Source organism: Harpia harpyja, chromosome 18 (genome assembly GCF_026419915.1).
Source record: "Harpia harpyja isolate bHarHar1 chromosome 18, bHarHar1 primary haplotype, whole genome shotgun sequence".
NCBI lineage: Eukaryota > Metazoa > Chordata > Aves > Accipitriformes > Accipitridae > Harpia > Harpia harpyja.
The window spans coordinates 15,355,383-15,364,763 of NC_068957.1; the positions used below are offsets into that span (position 1 = coordinate 15,355,383).

The 9,381-nt window shown below is 60.0% G+C and overlaps 2 protein-coding genes across 6 annotated transcripts; both read left to right on the forward strand.

Moving 5' to 3' along the window:
• The first annotated feature begins 205 nt into the window (after window positions 1-205).
• On the forward strand, window positions 206-5,008 carry SNX12 (sorting nexin 12). The gene is made up of 4 exons (XM_052813829.1): window positions 206-413; window positions 2,251-2,346; window positions 2,564-2,688; window positions 3,192-5,008. Exons 1-4 carry the CDS (start codon window positions 249-251, stop codon window positions 3,292-3,294), a joined length of 489 nt encoding a protein of 162 aa, XP_052669789.1. The 5' UTR covers window positions 206-248; the 3' UTR covers window positions 3,295-5,008.
• Window positions 5,009-5,207: 199 nt separating this feature from the next.
• On the forward strand, window positions 5,208-9,381 carry LOC128153950 (translation initiation factor IF-2-like). Of its 5 annotated transcripts, none has more exons than XM_052813932.1 (8): window positions 5,208-5,918; window positions 5,995-6,114; window positions 6,512-6,643; window positions 6,986-7,087; window positions 7,753-7,853; window positions 8,656-8,728; window positions 8,936-9,007; window positions 9,138-9,272. In XM_052813932.1, the coding sequence occupies exons 1-8, from the start codon at window positions 5,273-5,275 to the stop codon at window positions 9,155-9,157; spliced, it is 1,266 nt and encodes a 421-aa protein (XP_052669892.1). In that variant the 5' UTR covers window positions 5,208-5,272; the 3' UTR covers window positions 9,158-9,272. The 5 variants fall into 5 exon arrangements, with proteins under 5 accessions (XP_052669892.1, XP_052669890.1, XP_052669893.1 ...); XM_052813930.1 differs by having other exon boundaries at window positions 5,210-5,918; window positions 9,189-9,381; XM_052813933.1 differs by having other exon boundaries at window positions 5,210-5,918; window positions 6,986-7,039; window positions 9,189-9,381.

Genomic DNA, 9,381 nt, shown 5'->3' on the forward strand with positions numbered 1-9,381 from the left:
CGTCGAGAGCGAGCCCGGCCTGCAGGTTCCGGGGCTGCGCTGTGGCGTCCCCCGCGCCCTGAATACTCGCTCCGTTTATGCGGGCGGCGGCGCTGGCGTGCGCGGGCCGGGCGGTGGCTGAGGAGCCCCGAGCCCTGGATACCTGCCGCGTTATGCAGGCGGCGGGCGGGCGACGTCGCGTCGTGCGCGGGCGGGGCAGGCTGCGGCAGCGGGTGGGGCGGGCCGGGCGGGGCGGTGGCGGCACCACCATGTCGGAGGCGGCGGTGGCGGACACCCGGCGCCTGAACGCCAAGCCGCAGGACCTGACGGACGCGTACGGGCCGCCCAGCAACTTCCTCGAGATCGACATCTTCAACCCGCAGACCGTGGGCATGGGCCGCGCCAGATACACCAGCTACGAGCTCCGGATGCGGGTGCGGCCCCTGTGGGGCCTGCGGGCCCGGGGCGGGCGGAGGCGGGGAGCGGCCGGCAGGCCTCGGGGCCCGCCGTGCGCCGCGGAGCCCCGTGTGTGCCCTGGCGGGGCTGCGCTGCCCCGTGGCCGGGTGTACGGCCCGGGGAGGGGCGGCAGCGCTTGGTGCGCAGTGCCGGGGTGGCCCGGGGCGGGCGGCCGGGGCAGGGCCGGGGTGGTCTCGCCGCTCTGGCTGAGCGCGGCCTGCGCGGTCGGGGCGGGGAGCGGCGGCGTGTGTGTCGGCGGCCCCGTGCAGCCCGGGCGTAGCTCCTGGGGCTTGGTGTAGCCGGGCAGGGTCCGCGCTTGTCTGCGGCGGTGGGGGGGGGGCTGAGGAGGTGAGCTCTGGCCCGGCTGGGGCTGGCAGCTTGCCTGCGGCTCTCCGGCGGGCCCGGGCTCAAGGTCAGAGCGCTCGCAGCTGGTGGGTTTGCCGGGGCCCTTCGGCATCCGATGAGGGCTGGTATGCACAAGGACAAGGAAGGTGCTGCCTCAGCAGGCTTCTATCCCCTCTCTAGAGCCCCAGCCCTGGCACTTGGGTACCGTCGGGTGGTTGCTGAGCAGGGCGTGACTGCGTGCAGCTGGTTATCTCAAGCAGGGGAGGAAAGCTAGCTACCCGTATCTTGGGACCTGATCACAGGGCAGTCTAGCTACCCCTTCTGAGTCAGCTTGATCGCTTTACAAAGAGCCTGTGATCCAGGAGCGTGCGTAGCAGGCTGAGCACTTCTTGCAGGGTTCTCTTCTCTGGGTCTTAACGGAGCTGAACTGGGGGCCTCTTCACAGCTCTGCATCTGATAGCTGAAGGAAGTAAAAGTAAAATTGAGCTTCCTCTGAAACAAACTACCTTTAGCACATGTTAGGGTGCTGGCGTTGACTTCTGTTCATAGCATGATTTAACTGCTAAGTCTCCACTGCCTTTCAGAAAAATTGGGTGTTTGCTTTTTTTTGTTGTGACGCTTGGTTTCCATCAACCTGCCAAAGGGTGCCTGGCAGGTGGCAATGAGAACCTCTTAGTCCCACTGAAACTAGCTCTTGCGGGGATGCTTTGAAAGCAGCTGGTTATACTTCGCAGACCTCATAAGAATATAGTTAAATGTGTTGCAGAAATACCTGTGTTCATCTGGGTGCTGCTTGTCAGAAGGTTTTGCTACCTCAGTTCCTTCAACGTTTCAGGCTGTGTTGATAGGGTAAAGGTAAAGTTACTGTAGCTGTCAGTCTTTAGACTCTCGTGGTGGGGGAGAAGGATGGGGAATTGCTGCATGTTCCTCCAGTGACACAAGCCAGATAAGAAAAAGCTGCTTGCCTGTTAGGGTAGATGATCTGTTCTGAAAGAAGATTGGAGCATGAGGTCTGGCCTTGAACAGTTGCTGGGACAAGATTTCCTCCCTTAGTTCTTCCATGGAAGTACCAGTGTTGGGTCGGAGGTTCTTTTCTTCTGCAGGCTGCTGTGAAGCTCTTTTGTAGATCACTTCAAAATGGAGCGAACTCAAGGGAAAAAAAAAAAAAATCAGCCTTCTCTGTGTTGTGAGCCCTGGTTCCAGCGCATGCCCCTGGGAGGGGGTGTGTTCCTGAAATAGTCACTTGAGGGGGAGGGAATGGCTGGCTCTGAGTAGCCTGGCAAGTGCTTGCTTGATTCCAAAGGGCTTCCGTGCTTGTGCTCTGTCCTGAATAAAGAAGCTGGGTGTTCTCGTGATACCTCCTTCTCAGGGGGCTTGGTTTTCTAAACGCAGCTTCAGGTTTCAATGACATGTTGAAATACTATCTGGCTTCCAAAGCAACCTGCAGATTAACTACTCTCTTCATTACAGACAAACCTCCCAATCTTCAAATTGAAGGAGTCGTGTGTGAGGAGACGATACAGTGACTTTGAATGGCTGAAGAATGAGCTGGAACGAGACAGTAAGGTGAGGCCTGGCTCAGATCTGCCTGTTCCTGAAACCAGGACATATGGGAACAGTTGTAGCAATAATTTTGAGCTGCCCAGAAGAGAGGCTGTGGTGGTGGGCAGCTGTTGGGGCTTGATCTCTATCCACATAATGAAGCTGGAGGTGAGTGTCAAATGGTTAAGGATATCCGCTTGCAGGTGGCTATTCTGCTGACAGGGTGATTCTGTGCTTTCAGATTGTAGTGCCACCACTGCCTGGAAAAGCCTTGAAACGACAGCTTCCCTTCCGAGGAGACGAAGGCATCTTTGAGGAGTCCTTCATTGAGGAGCGGAGACAGGGACTAGAACAGTTTATTAACAAGTAAGCTTGATGTCCTGGGTTTGCTGTGTGCTGCATTTCTGGCTACTGCTGGTAGAAGAGGGCTGTGGATTGACTGGGAAGCAGTCTTGATCTGCTGCACACAGGTGCCGTGCTAAAGGATGGTGCCTGCAGCCGGGTAATGAAACCATGGTTCTGAAGCAAGTCCTGCCCTGGGTGTGGGTTGTGTTCAGCACTCTCTCCTGAGAGTGAAGGAAATATTAGCAGAATAGCTGTGCTGCAGAGACCTGACAGGGTAGTGTTGGTTCAGGATGCTCGTGCCCTGCTGCAGGGCATGGTGTGGGAGGGAACACCCTGTGCTCAAGCTCCTCTTGCTGGCCCTGTTGCACACCGATCCAGTGACCTTGGGCTGAGCCCGGTGTGGGTGTGCTTGGAGCTGGCTGCCCGTTAGCGAGGAGGTCTGCCTTATTAGCTCCCTACAGAGAGCAGAGGTGTCAGGGTCTCGGTGGTGGCTGTGCTAACCTCCACATCTGATTTTCTTCCAGAATTGCTGGACACCCACTGGCACAGAACGAGCGCTGCTTACATATGTTCCTGCAAGAGGAGACTATTGATAGGAATTACGTCCCAGGGAAAGTGCGCCAGTAGGAGCACCTGGCACTGTCTTCCTCCATTCCACCCTCCCTCCTGCAAAAATGACATTTATTTTTACACTAAACCTGTCTTCTCTGAACCAGCTTTTCCTCTCTTGAACCTCCCAGTTTGTTCAGTATTTTCCTGTTTTGTAACTGGCAGCAGCTTGTTCTACTGGGCTGTGGTCTTGGCCTAAAGGTATGAAGATTTATGCAAGTGAGCATGTTATCCCACACCTAGGGGCAGATGTGAATAGGTGTGGAGCAGGAAATTGCTTATGGCGTTATGGTGTAGGAGCTGCCTCTCTCCCTGTACAGGAAGGTATGAGATGACCTTCAGTCCCCTGTCTGTGCAGCCCCAAGCATCTCTGCAGGAGACTCTGAAGAATAGCAGTTGTCATGTTGGTCAGTGATCGCATCAGGTATTAGCGTTTTAGTAAGGCTTATCCAAAACAGTGAGTAGGTGCCTGGGTGTGTTGGTCTCTCGTCCACCCCATTCACCCTGCATGAAACCCCCATTCTTCACTGTCTGGAAGTGCTGAGGCTCAAGATCTACTCTAACCCTGCTCTCAGCCTCCTGCATTACAGACCCATTTGGTGTATTCGTGTTAATCCCCCTCCTTTCTGACATGCTGCTGGCAGCTCGAGGGGTTTCCATGACGTGTGCTCTCATGATGCTCTGTGTGGGCAGTTTGGCGTGTGGAAGCTGGGATAGCCTGGGCTGTAGCAGTGTGTGCTGTGATGCCTTGGCCCAGTGTTTAAAAAACGCCACAGCTTGCTCTGCTGCGGGCTGGTGTGGTGGTGTTTCCAGCAGCACCCTGCTCAGCTGAGCCATGGTGACCTTATCCTGCACCCCAGCTGCAGAGGGGAGGAGATGGGTCTGGCTGAGGAGGAGCAGGAGAGGGCTGGTGGGGGCTGTTGTAGTGTGTGGCCATGATGGCTGCCACAGGAGGAGCCCAGCAGTGGGGCCTGGGGTGAGGCTACCTCTCCAGAAAGGGACAGCAGAATATGGTCGGTCAGTCCTGGGTTAGACATTTGCTTATGAAGCAGGAGAAGTAACAATGGCTTTTTGTGCGTTCTCCCCTGTTCTGTGGTGAGCTAGGCAGTTACTTGTGTGGAAGCGAGGACACAAGACTGGTCAGGGAAGCGTCCAGAGCTTGAGGGTGACCATGAGGCTGTGACTTGCTGCAGCAGGACTGTCCTTTGGAGGCTCCTCCAGCTGCCACAGCTGCAATGAGCGAGGTTGGGCCTTAGCTGGGGGGCTCCTCAGGTCAAAGCTGGCTGGTTTATAAGTGCTTGGTCACTTTGTGGTGGCACAGTTGAGCCTTTCTTGGAGCGTAGGCCTGCGGTGACTGCCCTCCCGTTCCTGCCAAGCACGTCCCCCAAGGGCTCCCTAACGTCTCCTGGGTTTTCTGGTGAGGAACTGGCGCTGCTGGATAAGAAAGAGGTGGCTCTCGGGGAGGAGGAGAAGTTGCTGAAACCAGGAGGGAACCGCTCCGGGGGCCGGCTCGGCCCAGGAAGGGCTTGTGGGGCAGCGCAGAGGCTGGTGCCGGTGGAGGCGGCTGTGCCTGCAGCGGGGCTCAGCCCGTGCCCCCCCGCCGCTGCCGGCTCCCGCTTGGGGCGGCCCCTTCCTCCTGCCTGTCCTGCCGCGGGGCTGCCAGCCCCCCAGCTGTCTCCACCCTGTCCAGTGTAACGTCCCGGTTCCGTTCGCATTAAACCACTGTGAAGCCAAGTCTCTGCCTCATCCTGGGGGCTGGCGGGGCGGGGGAAGCACCGGCAGGGGGCGCTGCGCGGAGGCGGGAGGGCGGCGGGGGGGCCTCCCCGGCGGCAGGGGGCGCTGCGCGGAGGCGGGAGGGCGGCGGGGGGGCCTCCCCGGCGGCAGGGGGCGCTGCGCGGAGGCGGGAGGGCGGCGGGGGGCCTCCCCGGCGGCAGGGGGCGCTGCGCGGATCCGCTGAGGTGGGAGCGGTTGGCGGCGGCGGCGGCGGCTGGGAGGGATGTGGCGGTGGGAGCAGCCGCCGGCGGGGTCCGGCTCGCCGGGCTGCCCCGACCTGCTGCGGCACGTAGACGGTCCGCGCTCGCCGCTCTCCCCGCTGTACCTCAGCTTCTTCGAGGAGGAGTGCCGCACCATCGCCACCCGCCTGCGCCTCGGCGCCGCCGTTGCGGCCGAGCCCTCGCCGGTCCCGGGGGAGGGCAGCGCCCTGTGGCCCGACGCCGCCGGGCCCGTCACCTCCACGCCGCTGCGCACCTCGCCGCCCCTCGACGAGGGGGCCCCGGACAGCGCGACGCCCGCCGCCCGCCCGAGCACGGGTGGCTCCGAGGCCGCCGCCGCCCCGGGCCCGGCCCGCGGGGAGCCCCGGCGCCTCCCGCAGCCCGCTGCCGGCGGTGGCCCCGGCGCAGCGCGGCCCGGCTCCAGCCTCGCCCGCCCGCAGGCCCTGTCCCGTAAGGCAGCACGGCGCGGTGCCGGGCAGCCCCCCTGCGGCGGGCCGGGCCCCGCGGGCCGCCCCCGCACTCCTGCCCGGTCCCCGGGCCGTGGCGGCGGGAGGCTGTCTGTCTCCCGGGCACGGGCCTCTCTGGGTCTGCAGCTCCCTAAGGCCAGCAAGGAGCTCGGTGGCCCGGGAACAAGGCTCCCCCAGCCCTCAGGTGAGCCCAGTCGCTGGGGAGAGCCCCAGCACGGTGACTGCTTCCCCGGGGCTGCAAAACCCTCTCTCTTCCCCAGGTACCAAGCTGAAGCTGATGCCGGCTGCCAAGTCCAGGCTTCAGCATCCCCGTGGGGCCTTGCAGCTGACACAACCTTCTGCCGTTCCCAAACCCACCCCCCGGGACACTGAGATGGAAAGTAATTCTGCACCTGCCAGTTGCCTTATGGAAAGCTGGGAAGCTTGGGGGGACTGATGCTGCAGCTAGAAGGGAGAAGGGGGAAGGCGTGGGCTGCAGCATGGGACAGGGACAGAGCCTGGGGAGTGGGGAGTCCCTGGAAGCGGCACAGGTAGGAGCCCAGGAAATCTGCTCATGCCCCAAGTGCTGTATTAATTAGCACTATCTGTCCTCCCGCCAATGTGGTCTAGCAGCCTGTTGGCTTGGAGCCCTCGCCCCATGGTCTTGTGGGGTCGTGGGGGTGCTGGTGGCTGTGGGCCTGGGACAGGCAGCCTGACTGAGCCCTGGCCCACCCTAGGAGAGGTGCGGTGTAGCTGCTTTGGAGTGACAGCCTGTGCCTTATTGTTTGTCCACTGTAGCTGCTGTCAAGGTTGGGGGTCGCAGACAGCCCTCCCGGAGGCTCTCTACAGCAATTCCTATTGTGGCTTCTCGCTCCCGACTGCAGCTGCTGGGAAAAGTGGCTTCCCCCAAGTGCTTTTGCCTCGGTAAGGGTGAATCTGGGCAGAAGCCCTGGAGGCTCTGGTGTCGTGGGAGGGGGGAGCTGCTGCTCTGGGGAGAACATTCAGGGGACTGCAGTCAAGGCTGGTCCCGGGGAAAGGACAGGAGGGGGCAGCGTGTGCTTGGGCTCAGAGGAGGAGAAGTGAAACACAGAGGAGTAAGGCTAGGTGACGTCCTTTTCCCTGGAGAGGCACCCTGCAAAGAGGCTGAACAAATCTGGTGCTCTAGCTCATCCATAGGACAGGGAGTGGCCCTGTTCAGTGCATGTTGCTGTCAGGGCACCCTCTGAGCAGGGGTTGATGCTCTTTACTTTCATTTCCTGGATCCTACTTCAGGATCGACTACGCAGGAGCTGATATGCAATAGGACCCGAGAGCTGAAGGAAGACGGTGAGAGCAAAGAGTGGCTGGTTGCAGCAGGGACTGTCTTGGGAGTAGGTGAGCAGTATGGAGGTGTGTTCCTACGCAGGAGTGGGGAGCTGGAGCTTGCTCCCCTGTAGAGAGGAGCCCCTCTGGAGCTTTCCTGGCTCTTGACTGCCAAAGGCCTGCTGAAATCCAAGCGTCCTGTGAGTGTACCATGGTGAGGAGAGTCTATGTTTCTGCATTGGACTCTAGTGGATTTTTGTCTTGTGTTGGGATGAGCATAGGGGAAACATGGGCAGCTGGCAGCTGCTTGTTGGGCAGTGCTGCTCCCCAGCAGGGTCCTTGCTGAACAGGCGTGCCTGGGGGTGCTCTAGCCTGCTCTGTAGGCAGGGTGTGCTGCTTTCCCTGGGCAGCCTGCAGTCCTGGGCCCTGCAGAGGAAGATGAAGCGAGGAGGCCGTCCCCACTCTGCTGCAACATCCCTGCCCCGCCCAGGGCAGCTGTCTGCCCTCCCTGTGTGAGCAGACTCCAAGCAGGAGCCCAGAGCTGCTAGACCATGCAGGAACACCTTCTCCCAGCAGTACCTGTACAGGCCAGGCCAGCAGCAGCCTTTGGGCTGGAAGGGCTTGAAGACCTCTGGCTCCCTTGGACAGGTTCTGCCCCTGGTCTGGAGCAGCAGTGTGGCCTGGTTGTGGGCTGGGGATGGCATTTATGTTTGTAGTGGCGACACTTCTCTTCGCAGGTAAGGCTGACCAGACGTGGGTGTGTGTGGAGTCCTCTTTTTCCAGTGAGTTGGCCCCTGGCCCGACTCCAGGGTGTGGGAATGCAGTCCCTGCTGAGCAGGTAAGAGCCAACTATGTTCTGGCACCACAGAGCACCGTTCAGTCAGTGGCTTGGGCCATCTGTGCCAGAGGTGGGAGGTGATGGGACCTGGGCTACCAATTTCTGGGTGGGCACCTGAGCTGTTTTAGCCTTTCCCTAGGGTTTACACAAGACATGCATTTGCTGCATGACTTTACCACCTCTCCAGTGCTCAGGGGACTGCAGGCATCTATCCAGTTAATTTCTTTTTAAGGGGCTTTTGAAAGATGCACGCCCCCTTTGGCTTGTGGTGTTGCTTTTATACCTCTTGACATGTTGGACATGTCCCCAGCATGGGGTGAGGAGAGCCTGCAGCAAGGTGAGGCTCCAAGATGTGAAGTCTCCTACCTGCAAAGTATGTTTGTGCATTTACCAGCAGTTTTAGGGCTCTTCACTATGTGGCTGTAGCCTGCCAAAGGGATCCTTGTGACCCATGGGTACTGGCAGTTGCTCGCTGACAAGCAAACAGTGGCTCCTTTGCCAGGTGCTGCTGCTGCAATGAACACACCCTGGCAGTGGTCCCGTGGGTGCTAGGCTTGGGGTGTTGGTTGGGCTGCACTGCAACAGCACCAGACTCCTGAAGCAGGGGTGAATGTCAAAATGGGACCCTGCTCTGACGTGCTGAGGGGTGTGAGCAGGGCTCCCTGAGCCCAAGAACTGCTGGTGTGCGTGTGCTGCCTGCAGAGATGCTCCTCCACAGGAAGGGCTGTGCTGGGTCTGGGCTACGGGTCACTGCGTGGGGGTGACCAGCCCCTGCGTCACACTTACACCCTGCCCTTGCCAGTCTGCAGGTGATCAGTTGTCCCAGGAGCTGAAGCATGTAAAGAATGAACTGGAGCGAGTGAAGGGCGAGCTTGGTATGTGGGGCTGGCTGTTTTGGGGGCTGCGGACACCCGCAATCCAGATGACACCCCCTGCACTTGTACCTGGAGCCCAGGCCTGCAGCTCTGTGCAGATGGGGCTTGTTTGGGGGTAAAGCAGGATCCCAGCTGCTGCCCCAGAGGGTCTGGGGATGAGGTGTTCAGGATGGGCTGAGCACACACCTACTTGCCTCCTGCCTGCAGCTGACAAGACTGCCCAGTGTGAAGCCTATCGCCAGATGATCTGCTCCTTGCAGGCTCAGCTCAGAGCAGCAGGTATGTTCCCTCACTAGGGTGAGCCCTCACCCCTGGGCAGGCTGAAGGGATGCTCCAGTGATCCCTTGCCGGTGTAACTGAGGGCTGCCAGGTGGAAGGGACACAGCTTGTGGCCTTCCCTGTGAGGCAGGTGCTGAGTGCCGGAAGTAGCACGTGCTTTGATGCTGCTGTTGCTCCCCAGGAATCTGTCTGGAAGATGCAGCAGTGGAGAGTGGTGACTCGGGGAGACACTGACGGCTGGCACATGGGGACAGACTCACAACAGCAACTTGTCTGGCCACCTAAGGTGCTGGGCCAGTGCTATTTGTGCAGCTCTTGAATTAATGAATTTTTTAACTCCTTGTATTTAAAATAAAGGTGTCTTTTCCCAGTGA